The following is a 15,204-nucleotide window of genomic DNA, read 5'->3' as shown; positions in this document are numbered from 1 at the left end:
CGTTATCTGTATAAACCGCCAGTCTTGGATATACTGCGGATTCACGAAACTTTACTAAGAAAAAAAAGTATATATTGGAGTGGAACATCGAATATCGAAAACTGTCGTTTTAACGCGACACAGCATGCTCAATTAAGTATGCGGCAGGAAACAGCGCAAACTGCCAATCTCTCGTCGTTACTGTTCCGTGGACACGGTGCTACGAGTTACGACCACAAAGCTGAAGGAGGCAGTTGAATATGCATTTTATTGCATTTACGTTTTATCTTCCGCATTAGAACTCCCATTTCGTAGCGGACTCAAAGTCTGACTCGCCTAAACGCAACGCGCCGTTCTTGCCCGCGGTGAGATATCGGCCATCCACGCACTTGATGCAGATGCGTGACGGTTCGCGCAGCTCTAAATAAAAGCCGTCAGACGGCATATCTGAATCCACGGTCACTCCCTCGCTGTCCGCATGCCAATATTTACCATTTTGTCCTGTAAAATGATAAATAAACGAATGATATAATTAATCCGAAGTGAAAGAGGCAGATAATATACAATACAATGAGTTGATTGTTCTTCTTATCGTCCTATATTTATCATTATAGAGGATGTTTCGTAATTCTGTTAATAACGTTCGTAAGTAGGTAGAGTGGACTAAACTGAATCGAAAAGTCCCGTACAAAAAAACTTCTGTCTCTTTTTTGCAGTAACAAAACGAGTTAAATGAATTAAAGAAAAGCAATCACCTTTAAATCTGACTTCGCCACGCTCGCATCGTTCGACACGAATCGTTTCATAAACAGCCTTATTACATTCAAGCTTTGGACTGGCTGCACTCTTGGGCCCGACGAAGCCCTGCTCGCATCGCAATACCAGCACGGGCCGATTCATCAGGTAGAAATAGTACTTGGCGGCATCAGTGTCATTGCTATTCAACTCTGCATTCGCGTAGAGATGGCCGGATCGCTTGGTGGCAAGGAATTTGCCATTATTCGCACGCAACGCAACCGTGCCGTCTTCTGATTGCCATGCTAGATCGAAAAGCGCATTCGATGAGCGCTTATGATCTGATGCCTGTATGCCCCCACCTGCCTCCAGACTCCAGTAACGGTCCTGCATTGTTCGTACATACCACCGTTTCGTCACTCGGTCGAATTCCAACTGGAATGTCTCGTGGCCGGAGATCTCGTCCTGATTGGCTGTCACATCAACGCCTAATCAATCGGAACAAGGATCGTGATTAATTTTCAATCACTTTCATCCTATATAACGAAATAATCACCTTGCTTTACAGAAACATATCGCTGATTCAACGCTGCAACGAAGGATGCCTGCGGCAGGGATTCTTCCAATGAAAAGAGTTCGTCGCGCGTAACAGTTGTTGATCTGGATTTCAAAACAGCTTTACTTCCGATCGGTGCCAAATACGCACCATGTATATCCCTGTAAATTTTAATTTATAGAAACAAATTCAATCAGTTTCATTCGTTAAAATGTCCTACATAACACGTAATATCACAGCAATATCATTTTTCGATTGCAATATTATAACGAAATCTAGCAGAAATATTGCAGAGATATTACTGACATATCACAGTATAATATTATTGGGTTGGAGGAAAAGTTCTGCAGTATTCTGATATATTGCAATATTACTGTGATATTATAAGGTTTAATTAACAATGAAATTAATTTAAAACTTGAAACAATTACACAGTTTTTTTCTTGCTAATAAAAGATTGTCTTTATCAAGGAAGGCTCTGATATATAAAAGATATAAAGAAATGATATAATTATCGAAGTAATACCGAAGAGCGAGAAGACCAGCGTGAAATTCCGCAGCGTAGAGGCAGTCTCGCGTGCAAGAGTCCAGCAATTTGCCATCACGCGCGAGGTACTTATTATTACAAGTATGTAGCGCATAATGACCACCCTCGGACTTAGAATGACTTCCGTGACTATTGTCGTCACCAGTCGTTGGACGAAATTCCAAAGTAAACAAGGTATCTTCACCCCACGGTACTGGCGCATCCACGTGAATTTCATCCTGAGTGGCGCTCAAATGTGCGAAACGTTTTCTTCCGGCCGATCGAAGATTCACCTAAACAATCAAGTCAATGCTTAATTAAGTTACCATCTTTTCGAATTTTATTCGAATATTCCGGGTTTTGAAAGTCTCAGTTCATTCTGAGTTTACTTATTATTTCTCCGAAACGAATAAAAAATTACATAAAAAAAATTTTTTGTGGGGGGGCTGAGTAGGCAGCAAGTCAGACCCCCCCACCCGTTAAAAATAATCGAATTGGAAAATTGAAAACACAGGATTTTTAAGGGTTGTAGCGCAAATATCGAAAATGCTTGGAAATAATAGCGCATAAATCCTGTGTTTTCAATTTTCCAATTTGATTATTTTTAACGGGTGGGGGGGCTGACTTGCTGCCTACTCAGCCACCCCACAAAAATTTTTTTTTAGCTAAACGGAATGAGCGTAAAAATTTTTATTTGCGGATATGTATAGCGCATAAATAGCACATTATTATGCTTTTTTTAAAATTGAGATTTGGTTAAGTGAGAGGGCCAGCTAAGCAGACGTGTTGAAAAATTATTCCACGTTTTGGAAAATTTCAGCAAAATTGCTGAAAATTTGCTACAATTTCACTGAAAGTGAATTTTTCAGCTATCATATTAAAAAATTGTTGAAATTGAATTGACAAATTCCTTTGAAATTTTGTTGAAAATAAATTTTCCAGCTAAAAATCGCTGAAATTTTACTGAAAAAATGTTCCATAACGTGGATTAATTCAGCAAATTTTTTCCAGCATTTCTCGAACAAAAAATTATTTCCAAATTAATCAAAGGAAATTGGAAAGAAATCGATAGTTCAACGTCACCCTATATAAAAATACCGTACAATTGTAAAAGAATAAGTGACGTCGGAACAAATCAAAACTGTTAAGGAAAATCAGTTGCATGAGAAAGTACAGTTATTAACGAAGTTGTGTTTGTAACGATGACTAGATAGTGTAAAACGGTGTGCCGTAAACGCTTCATTTGCGTCCGAAATCTCAAAACTAGCACATAAGATGTACCTGCGGCCTAGCGGCAAGATGTACAAGCCAATATTCCGCCTCGCCTGGAGCCTTAGCGGTACACTTTAATTCATCTTGACTCGAGCCTAAGAAGTAGCCCCTCTGGAGGTTCTTTAGAGCCCATCGCCCGCTGCCTATAATTTGTTACAATTGTCTTAAGAAAATCACCAATATACTCTTTTATATTCATTATACAGAGCTCCGATTGATACTGGATAATTGGAATATCCGTCTGACGGGTATGTGAAGTTAGCACCCTAACTATAGTACTCAGAAGTTCTGATTAGATTTCCCATTTCCTTTTGACGAGACAAAAAGTTCTCTTACTTTTTAATATGAGATTCGTTTATTAATAACTCTTTAATAATTTTTAAAAAGTGGGGTGCTAACTTCTTATTGAAGTTCGAGATTGAATAGTTCTGAGCAGCTTAATAGTTCTACTTAGTGAATATCTAGAGTTCCTGATACATATAAAAAACAATTTTGACATACATATAACTAAGTTAATAAAAAAAATTTTTTTATACAATAGTTCTGTAACACGTTAATTGTTATTGTGTCTATTTCGAAGAGTTTCCAGCGATTAAAATGTATAAAAAAATTTTTTCAACATTTCATGCAAATTAAACAAGGTGAATCTCAAATACCATCGGAAGCAAGTTGTATTTGAAAAGCGCATCCCGGATCCGACGAGTCCTCGCTCTCGCATGTCACATTACCAAACTGGTCGACCGCTAGGTATCGATCCAAGTGTGAACGAAGGAAAACCTGATGCTCGCTGCCCTCTAGAGTCCATAGTTGTTTTTTCTTCAGGCTCGATCCATTAGCGTTGATTTTAAAACCGAACGTCTCCGCCGTTAGATACTTAAACTTCCCATTAATTAACCCAACCTGGAAGACATCACATCTACAATTATTATATATTTTATTTACTTTGTTTTACTATTTTAAAACATGCTGAATAATTAAAAATAATTTAAATGAGAATATACGTTATTGAACAAAAATAATTCTTTTCTTGAACTAATCGTTTCCTGTTTCTTTGAGCGCTGTATATGTGATCCCGTTTATCTAAATCTCTATCATGTTTCTTTCTGGATATATGGTATAGTTATATAATGGGCTACTCGCTGTCTCTTATAATAGTGGATTTGATGATACAGAATATAAAAGAATTGGCATTAGGTTATTTATATATAATAGATCTCCATTCTATTTATTTTATCGATTATCCGTAATTAATTGTAATTAAATATCTGTGAGATAATTTTATGCAAAAGAGATGAAAAAGATAACTATAGATTGAATATCAGTGATGGAGATGTTTTCATAACTTCGGCAAGCTACTTAATTTATATATTAAGCTAATTTCAATTAATCTCTCTCTCAGTACACACCGTCCATCCTGACTTGTCGACTCCATTCTCGGATCCTACAGTCTCCGATCCGTTGCTCTGCATCGTATTGTCGTATTTCAGTTACTGCCACTATCGAAATGTATACCAAGCAGGTTCTTAACGTCTGAAATAAATACGTATGTCAATTAAATAACAGTCTCTATTCCAAACGTCATAAACATAATTTAAAAAATCACAAACTGGATTTGGAACAATCTGTTATGTGATTTATTTGTCTTAATTACATGATTTCGTTATGTAATTTTGTGACGTGATTTTTTTTCCAGTAGGGTAGCCAGCAACCCATTACTGCAGTATAAACTTATTTTGTACAGCGTTGAAATATATCCATTTTTTCTCATTTTATTAGTTCAAACATCGTTAGTAAGTTCTCTTGTTAAATCCCAAAAATATATGTATTACTGTCTTGAATACCAAACTTTTCTGTTTATATTCAACTTTATCCGATGCAACAGTAACGTTACTTTTCATAAAAATATCATTTGTGGATTGTTCTTAATATGAGACTTATGCAGAGTCTATAATAGTAGATGATCGTAGGGTTTTAAATCATAGGAAATTGACCAATCATAATCGATTATTCTCCTCATATTCAACTACAATTAGTCAATTTTCTACGATTTAAGACTCCACAACCATCTACGACTTTTATTCTAGACCCGCATTAGTGGTTTTAAGTAAGAATATGTAATAGTTTTTTTATTTAGTCGTTAGTATTTAAACTAAACGACCAGGGTTCTCAAAAATAGGAATCAACAATCCATTTCTTACATTTAATAGTACTTCAGTATTCAATGTTTTGCACTGTTCTCAATGATTTTGATGAATTTAATAAAACTGCTCATTCTGCTGGATGATAATGAGAAATTGCCACCCAATTGCAACAAGCGCATTGAATAAGAGTTGTATTGTTAGAAAGATTGATGAACCGTTTTATTCTTAACGGAACTCAGAGAAGAGAAATCATTTAAATTGAGGAAAAAAATAAAATTTAATAATAATTTCCAAAGCATATTTATTATTATTCAGTAATAAAGGAGGATAAAAGAAAAATATTATACATTATATTTTCCCCAGGAATTGATCAGAAATATTGAATAAGTTTTGTATTCATTAAGTTATTATTATTATTATTATTGAAAATTGACCAGTTCATTTTTCAAGACTCTTATGTTTATGTAAAAACATTCGATGAGAATTGTTCTGTTTCTTAAAAAATGAGTTGCATAAGTAAGTGAGTATTCAACAAGATATTTGCATCGCAAGATGAAGTATCTGTGTTTTTGAATGATACAACTTAAACGCGTCACTTCAAAAACTATAAGTATTTTAATACTAATAAATGCATTTTCTCAATTTATTATATTTGTTAATTACTCGAGGATAATGGAAATTGAGAAATTATGTATTTTTTACAAATGCTGCTTGCGATCTTTCATTATGAAGTAAATTTCAATACAAATTATGTTCGGTAAATATCTATTTTAGGTAACACCTCACCGATTTCAATATCCTTTAGATATGTTGTAGGGAAGAAGAGTGTTCTGAGTGATTTTCTACAAGAAGAATTAAATAGGAGACGGGATTAGTTTAGGACATATGATAACTTCAATAAGTGAACGTACGTTAACTGTTCACAAAATACTTGTGATTGTGTGACTTTGACCTTGTTTACTTTCTTTAGAGATCTCTCAATGCAGTATATACAAATTTCACTATTCGTATTATACCCCTTACATCAGTATTATTTTCTATACATATTATAGAACTTTAATTTATTATATCTCCTAAACCAGCGCCGTCCCCCACTGAATTCTTGTGGGGAATCATTCAGGACACTCTCCCCTACAACATATCTTAAGGACATTGAAATCGGTGAGCGTTATTATACGCGACTTTGATTGTAATCACTGTTTAATATATAACGAGCGACGGCTACAAAAAGTCCGGCAAAAGTTTTGACATTCTAGTTGCTAACTATTAGCTTGAATTGATTCAACATAATTATTTTCAGATCTGTATCTGACTAATTTTTATATATACTTAATTATCGTTCTCTTCGCGTACATATGTGACGTAAAAGTCTATGGAAGAGAGTATACGAGGGACATTGAAATACGGGTGGGTGGCCTTTACGTTGTGCGCGTATTGATTCTTTGAGTCTCATCCTAACGCTATTACCAGCGAACGCGACGTCTGGCTCTTCGCGACTCGGAGCGAAATATGTATTTGCTGTTATTTGCCGGATAAGCGTTCGCCAAGCCTCGCTTCTCCGCATTCCGCTCGCACCTGTTATGCAGCGATTTCGCATCATTTTACTTCGGTTTTTCCTCCAGTTTCACGGCACGCGATCGCAATTCTGCTGCATCCTTACGCTGTAACATTAACGTGCACCGTCTGTTCCCAAAATCCCTTTCAAGAAGTTTTTACTTTTCTCGGAGTAAAAGCTAAATCAGTGATTTTTTTCGCACATTTAGGTCCCGCGATTTTAAAACTAAATTGTAATGATGTGTGATGATGAGACATCAATCACAAGAAAATTTCAAGTTGAGGATAGAATGAGTCTGTTTTCGTTGAGATAAAGCAAATTGAATCTTTTTGTTTTTCAACATACCTGCGTGTAGAAACACAATATAAGAAATCCTAAATATCTCACACAAATTACACGCGTCGTTTTAAATTGCAGTTATCTTTTATCAGGAAGAACATTATATGATTAGTGGACGTTATTTGAAAAACACATTTAAAATATCTCACAAAAATAGTATAAGATGTATAGAATATTTGTACTAATTGTATACCAGTTGTATTTACACCTGATAATGGCAAATTTATACATACAACGAAGTTCACGCGACTTTATTAAATTACACATTTTCACATTCAGCTTTATCATTTGAAATTCAATCTCGTATATCTCGAAAATCTTTCTTGCCGGTAACTCGAGATCAATTCACCTGTTAAATTAGCCTTTGCTATTCGTGCGGTTTTAACCGTTAATTTAACCGGTACATCCGTATCTGAAAGAGAAGAACCAAGTACGAAATTGAAGAACTTAATCTATAAGCGACCTAAATCGACATTTAACTACTTAATCTAACTCGATTTCTGTGCCCATTTTATCAAAATTTTTCAACATTGAAAGTTAGTTCGTTCTTTATACGTAAAATATCCCGCTACAAGTCGCGAAGCTGTTTACTGTAAATGGCAGATAGAACCGAGTTGCTCGAAACGCAACATGTCATTGAACCGGTGTATAATATAATATATATTGTACTGTAATACAAAAATAATTCTAAAATCAAGACTCACGGAGATTAATAAGTTGATGATTTCGAGATAATTACATGTTAATTTCCCGATCAAAGTATTCACATAATTATATCTTGAAAAAGTTTACACCCAAAAATAACAGAGGAGACTAAACTCGTAAAAGGAATTCTTTCCTTTGGTTTTTATACAAGGCAAGCGTGACCGTGATATTCTAGAGGTTTATAGCTTGACAACCAAAAAGAGACTAGTTTTAAATCAATAAACTCAGTATTACTCACGTCACAAGTAAAAATTCTGTAAAATCTATTAAAAATTGAAAAATTATTTTTTGTAATCGCTTTATACAAGTAGAAGTTGAGTCTGGAGTGATTAGATATTGAAAAAGGAACAATACATAACTATTGTTAATAAAAATCATACATAAATATTTAAATGTCTTTCATTTTTCTTAATTCGCTTTTTATTATTATAAATATCCATCGCAATTTTAGAATGTTTTATGCAAGCAGTCTCGAAGAGAGCGTTACGATTCAACGTGTGAAAAATAACTACCATTTGATACAAAAATTCTGAACTACAAGTGTAGTAGATAAGTGAAAGCAAGCGTCGCTTTGTCAATACGATCGGATGGGTTTGCTCTTAAATTTTCCTATCACGAACCCGAACGGAAATTACTTTCAACCGCAGCGGACGAACAACATTAAAACACGAGGACAAAAATTCGACGACGATTCGATCGCAGGAATTAAAAATCTTTATATACCTTCGATTTCGTAGCATTAAATTTACTTAGTCAATTTTAACTAGATTGATCAATTTTATCTTAATAATAATTAATACATTTTAATAATTTTTTAATTAAAAATATTAAGGCTATCAATTCTTTGCGCCGCGCCATTGAACCAAATAAACGGTAGATAAATAAATAACTGTTAGTAATAAAGAGATTCGAAAGCAGATCCGTAAGCCAGTCGGATATAGAATTACCTAAATAACAGTAAGTTTATCCCATTGGTAGGGGCTTACTTCACCCAAACTTGACGAACAGAGGCTGTGTTCAGCAGAAAAAACAGCTTTGCAACTGTTGTAAAATTTTTTTACAACAATAATATGATTGCTTTGTCCTTAATTCCTTATTAAATCTAAATGTATAAATCAATCATATTCAAGAATTTTACAACAATTGCAAAGCTGCTTTTTCTGCTGAACGCAACCGCAAAGGCACTTTTACAAGCCCAAATACACGATGAACATATAACGATGCGAGCAGCTCTAAAAAACGGTATGTCAACGTAAGACAACTTTAATAAAGGACCCCGCACGTTTTATATGGAAAAATGACTTCGGTCAAATTGCTCCATTTTGAGATATGATGTATACTTCTTGTAATTCTGAACAGATGTCTCCATTGCCACATTCACATAAAATCAATAGATAAAAAGATGTAGCGCTTAGAAGTCTCAGAATTTGAGTGCCGCCATAAGATACCTCCTTAAGATAATTTGATGCTTTCTTTTACGACGTGTAATAGGTGTACTCAAAATTCTTTAAATCGACGTGGACGCTCTGGTTTTATAAGATCTTAATTTCGCCAAATTCCTTTGGGAAATCATAGAGGCTAAGATTTCCCGACACAATTAACCCACACGTGAACTTTGGAAAATTTTGCGGACAAGTCAACAAAAGTCACAATCTGATAATTACATCTATATAAAAAAAAATAGACACAGCTTGCAGGCCATTGTTTATCGATTCCAGCCTTAATTGAGTCGTGAAAAATATAAAAATATAAGAAGCAAAGTACAGCGCGTGAAAATTCTACACTAATCAAAGCAAGAACAATCTCTATGCTAGAAAGAACATCTAATTCGAAAAAAAGGACTAATATACATCTAAGCATTTAATTAGTTGCTTCCGCCTCCAAATTATATCGTAATAAGAACGACATACCTAGTATTCTCGTTCCGAGATATTGACACTAATTGGAGAAAATCCGCATAGCGTTTACGCTCCAGCGTAACGTCTGGTAAGCGATTTAGCTAAGCTTCTGTCGGAGTCGCGGCGATAAAGTCACGCGAGCCCCCTCCCCCCCCCCTCTGTCGCGTCCAGGAGTCGGCAGCGGAATCCGTTACGCGTTCGGAAAGGTGCGTGAAAAGAAGACTTCACCAGTGCAAGATTATAAGGCATAAATAAAAACGGGAGGAAAAAGAATGCCAGAGGCAAGATCCGTGTCGCGCCGCGTGTTCGACGTGGCATAATGCGAGAAGTAACGAACGGTATATAGACGTCCGGTACATCGCGCAGGGATAAAATGACGTTTCATTTGAGTATAATGTACACACAGGGTGTACCGTTACCGTATCACTCCCTTCCGCTCAGACGTATCGGAGTAAATCGGTCGAAAAGTGCGATTATTCCGTATACTCGAGGCGATCACGCGAGATTGCACGAGGCTTTGCACGGTCTACCGTAATTCACGTCAGAATTTTATGTCCTACGTGCTCCTCATGATATGAGACATGCTTGAAGAATCAGAATACGTGTGTGTAAAATATATATTAAATGTGAAATGTATTATAAAAAATAAACATTCTTGAAAGGAACACAAATTTTTAATCGAATTTTACGATTTGAAAAATTGGAAGAATCTTTTTCTATCGCTTCTTAAGCTCGTACTAACGCAAGAAGGTTTTGAAAGTTTGCTGTTTCCTTTAAAATTACGAACACTCACGTAAGGTTTATATAATGTCATTCTTTCTAGAAAAACCCTCGAAATAATTCTTATTAAGTTAGCCCTCACTATAGTGCTAATAAATAAATTTTAATATATTCCAAAGGTATACAGTTAATTTGGTGCTAATTAGGTGCTCAGTAGTTTATTAGTTTGCGTTTTGTAAGTCTGAAAAAATTTCGGCGCGCATTTAGAGCTCTAAATATGTAACATATAAATTCACACGAAAATTATATTAGAAGCATCCAAGATCCAGCTTGACCGTAAATGATTTATTCTCATCATCGGTATTTAATTTGACAGAAAATTAGATATATAAGGGTGGGAGGAAGAGCTGACTCAACGTTAAGCTCTGCCTGTCTCCCATATAAAAAAAAAAACAAACGTCCAATACATAAATTTAAAAAAAAAAACAAATTAGATGCTTTAGAAACCTACAAAGATACGACAAAATATATTACAGTATTCATAAAATATTATAAAATTATCAAAATTAATCATTTTTTAATTAAAAAGTTTCTAATAAAAACTTAAAAATATAACTCATACATAACTTTTTTGTTTAATTTAATTTACATACTTAGCTACTATATCAAATCTGTCACTTTGACTTCGAATTCAATGATTCCCAATTTGAAGTCAAACGTTAAAAATTTGGAATCAGTGAATTCAGAAATCACAAAGTGTACTAAGATTTAACAAGATATGCTTTAAAAAAATTTGTGTAACAAAGAGATAAGTAAGTGTACATTACAACCGAGAGCACTTCTTCGCTGTAACAATTGGATATAATTGCACTTTCTCGTATAATTTGAAATTGTCAGAGAAGCCATGTTATTTCAAAGTTAACCAACGTTGGCAAAAGCGACCGTACTAAACTAGTTGTGATGAATGTATTGTGTCTCGTCGTATTCCTTTCGTCGAACGGAAGGAAGAAACAAAGGTGCAAAGTGTACATTACCCACCGTACAAGTATATTATATGTGCATACGGTTATATGTAGCTCGATTACTATAAGATAAGTAGGGTTTAAGAAATCTAATAATTTGACATTGAAATCCAAATAATGTGTGGAATTTTAAAAATATTTTAAATTAACCAGTCATAAAAATGACTACATTTATTATAATAGTATCGGGGATTTGTTGTACCTCGTATAATAACGCCTTAATAACGTTGGATAGCCGCGGTTGTTACTCCCACTGATGCACAATCATACGATGCATTAATCTCATGGTGATAGCGCCAGTCTGACGTTATATATTGTATTTATTCTAGACATTTATTCGTTCTTTCGCACAACGTGCTGTCGATGGACTTCGGCTGCGTTCAGCAGAAAAAGCAGTTTTGAAACTGTTGTAAAACTCTGGCATGTATAACTGGTTTATACATTTAATTCCAGTGAGAAACTAAGGGCAAGACCAATCGTATTAAAGTATTTCACAACAGTTGCAAAACTGTTTTTTCTGCTGAACACAGCCTTTGTTTCGGCTGACAATAGGTGCTTTCCAGCAAGGACACAGTCAGACACAGTAAATTATTACACCTTTGTCGTTTGCCTACGTTAAATAAGGACGGAATGATTCACAGTGTTTGATCGTGTTCTTGCTGGAAAACACCCAATAGTGTTAAGTTCTTGAAAAGATTTCTGAACAAATATATGTCATAAAAAAATTACACATTTTTATTTTAAATTAGAAATTTGTGGTGTAAAAAAAAATGCGATAACAAGAATTATAATTATAGCTGCATAAGCAAATGATAGATTCGGTTGAAGGTCTTTAGGAAAAATGCTTCGAGTCGTTAATGAATCCACTGATACATTTGACATTACACTTCAGGAAATTTATTAAGCCTCTTGACAATCTTGACCCTTTCATCGTAAACGGGCCTGATTGGAGTTATAAGGACTACCGCAAAACAAGAAAAACACAAAGAAGAAATGAGAATCTGGCCTATGTAATTAGAAGTGCACTTATTTCAAATGTTACTTCTACTACCTCTACTACATCATCCATATACTAGACCTCCATTTCAATTTCACGGAAATAGATGGGAGGAAAGTTGACACAGACCGCGAACAACGTCATCAGTCAAACAGAACAAATCGATTTTCACGGATTGGAAAACACGAGCCGAATAAAATATATACCAGAGGAGTGTGAATCGACTCTGCTTTTTCCCCGATTCTCGATATGTCATATCATACACTCTTAGAACGCGCGGGTTCGACCCCACCCAACGGGCAGACAGATACGGCAGGCAGGCAGGCAGACAGACAAGCAGGCAGGCAAGCAAAACGAAGTGAAATCAAAGCGCACATCGGGTGTGACTCACGCTGCTCTGGCGCTTCCGCACGAAACGAACACTCGCTTACAACCCCGCTGTCGCACGCGAAGGCCGGTAAAAATAGTAGCGAAGGCCGCGGGGGCGCCGACAACAATTTTCACGCCAGGCGCGAGACTGTCTGCCCGCCCTGCTTCGCCCCACGAAGGGCTCACCGCCACGGTCACCATGGGAACTGACCCTCGGCGTGGTAAGCCCTTCAAGGCTGCGCAAGCTCTCCTGCGGGGAATTTATACGGGGGTTCCCGATTACGCTCGCCCTGCAGGAAATCGTCACCGGACTCGTGCAGTCCGAATTGGGGTAAATCGAGTTGTTCACCGCCCTTTCTATCATTGCACCGAGCGTCCATTTGCACGTTAAATCGATGACCAATCAATTCTGCCTATAGATTGTAGACATCCCGATTATGTATGATATATAAAATACTTTGGTGCTTTATATTTAATTGAACGTTTAGTTTAGCTAATTGATCTAATATTTGATTTTGGACAGCCTTAATGTACACTTTTAGAAAAATTATTCGGAGTAACATGTTATACTTGAAGTGTTTATTAAAAAATTGTATGCTTTTTTTACGCTGTATATTTAATCAAATGCTTCGTTAATTGTATGATTTAATATTTGGTTTTTGTTTAGAAAGACAGACATTTTTTAAAAAAGATTTTAGAGTGGAACATACGACGTATTTTTTATATACTTGGCGTACATGTTTTTCTTTTTTTTTTTTTTTTAATTAAGAACTATTCTGACACATCCCGATTGTGAAACTCCATTTAGCTTCGAGACGTTCGCTTTGCTTCAATTAAATCGATTTAATCTAATCGCTTGATTCAAGTCTTGATTAAAGGATATCGAGACGTCTTTTCGCGTGTCTTCTTGAGACATAAAATAATATCCGACCGTTCAATTTCCATTGTAGCCTTTCGAAGGTTACGGAAAAAAAGAAAAAAGAAACGTCGCGATGTTCCGAATTTATATCGCGACATAAAAAGAGACTCTTCACTCTCGTCACACCCTTGTGTGCTCTTCATCACCAAGGGGTGTCCAACTTTCAACTATACTACACAGTTTCAATTTGGATACAGAGAGGGACTTGGGCGAAAGATTCCCGAAATCTCGTTCTATACAAAGGCATTTAAAAGGCGACATTGTACTTCCGCTCGTCCAGAATTCTCCAGGATTCGATGTTGCCTTTTAAATGGTTCATTCTCCTGATAAGTACACGTCACACAAAAAGAGACAGAACGAAAAACGCACGTATTATTCGGAGACGGGAATTCGCAACGTCGCGTTCCGTCAGCTCGCCGCGTTCCGCTGATAAGCACGAACAGGAAGCTGGAAACCGCCGATTTCTCTTTACCTCTTTACTCCTTCTTTCTCCTTCCCTCTTTCTCTCGTCCGCTTCCGCTCCTTCACCGCGGAGTTCTGTGCTTCCTTCAATCGCGTCGGCCGCGTTCTGCCGTTTCGTCGTTCGCCCGAGCGTATCGATGGCACACGCGCGTCTCCGGGCCTGCGGCTCGACTCGACCGCACCTCGAATTTTCTCGCGCGAGAAAAAGGGACGAGGGCAGACGCCGCGACGATGACCAGACGGATCGGAAAGGTGGCTGTCACGAAGTATGAGAAAGAAACGGGACCCTCTCGCGAAAGATGCACGTAACACCGAAGCACCCGCGGATCGACACAATCGACGCTGGTCACGCTACCACACGCTACTGCGAGCACTGTACTGAGCCGAGATGAGCTGAAGCCGAGCGAGCTGAGGCCCGCTGTGCCGCTAGGTAGAAGGCCCCATCGCGACGACGCGATGCGATGGAAGCGTGCAAGGGTGGGGGGTTACACTTTGGCTCCCGCAGTTCGCTAGCGAAGGCGACGACACCCTCGCGTTGAAGGACTCGAAAATTTGAACGCTCCCTGAGATGAGAATGTTTTCTGTCTTTCTTTTTTTTGTTTTTCTTTTATTAATTGAGAAAGAACTGCGATTATCCGAATTTTTGCCGAATAAGAACTTTAACGAATTTCATGCATCGCGCCACGCGCTTTATATTTTATATACCAAAATGTCTGCATCTCTGTATAGTACAATTATATATCAAAAAAATTTACAATAGTTGCAAAGCTTTATTCTGCAGCCACAAAGCATCGTAAACTTGAAATTCCGCCGATCATCTGAAAAAGGCAAAAAGGACTAATGACGTGCATTAATCAGTGGTGGTTTTAGACAAAGGTTCACGAGGTCCGAGCCACGAGAGGAACACTATCCTTCTAGTAAATAACCACGTATTTGTGCAGGATTGCCAGTTGTCAATGTGGCATCTTGAATTATATATATGGTGCTTTAGCGCATAAAAATAAACTTG

The 15,204-nt window shown here is 36.7% G+C and overlaps 1 protein-coding gene across 1 annotated transcript; it reads right to left on the bottom strand.

The window, feature by feature from the left end:
• Positions 1 to 234: 234 nt before the first annotated feature.
• singed (fascin domain-containing protein singed) lies at positions 235 to 14,346 on the bottom strand. Its single transcript, XM_018539156.1, has 8 exons — positions 14,206 to 14,346; positions 4,475 to 4,598; positions 3,725 to 3,968; positions 3,078 to 3,211; positions 1,797 to 2,089; positions 1,271 to 1,431; positions 735 to 1,202; positions 235 to 480 (listed from the first exon to the last, which is right to left on the bottom strand). Exons 2-8 carry the CDS (start codon positions 4,535 to 4,537, stop codon positions 275 to 277), a joined length of 1,569 nt encoding a protein of 522 aa, XP_018394658.1. The 5' UTR covers positions 4,538 to 4,598; positions 14,206 to 14,346; the 3' UTR covers positions 235 to 274.
• Positions 14,347 to 15,204: the final 858 nt, after the last annotated feature.

This window comes from Cyphomyrmex costatus, unplaced genomic scaffold, assembly GCF_001594065.2.
Source record: "Cyphomyrmex costatus isolate MS0001 unplaced genomic scaffold, Ccosl1.0 scaffold205, whole genome shotgun sequence".
Lineage (NCBI taxonomy): Eukaryota > Metazoa > Arthropoda > Insecta > Hymenoptera > Formicidae > Cyphomyrmex > Cyphomyrmex costatus.
Note: the sequence above shows the minus strand (reverse complement) of the source record. Positions and strands in the feature narration are given on the sequence as shown.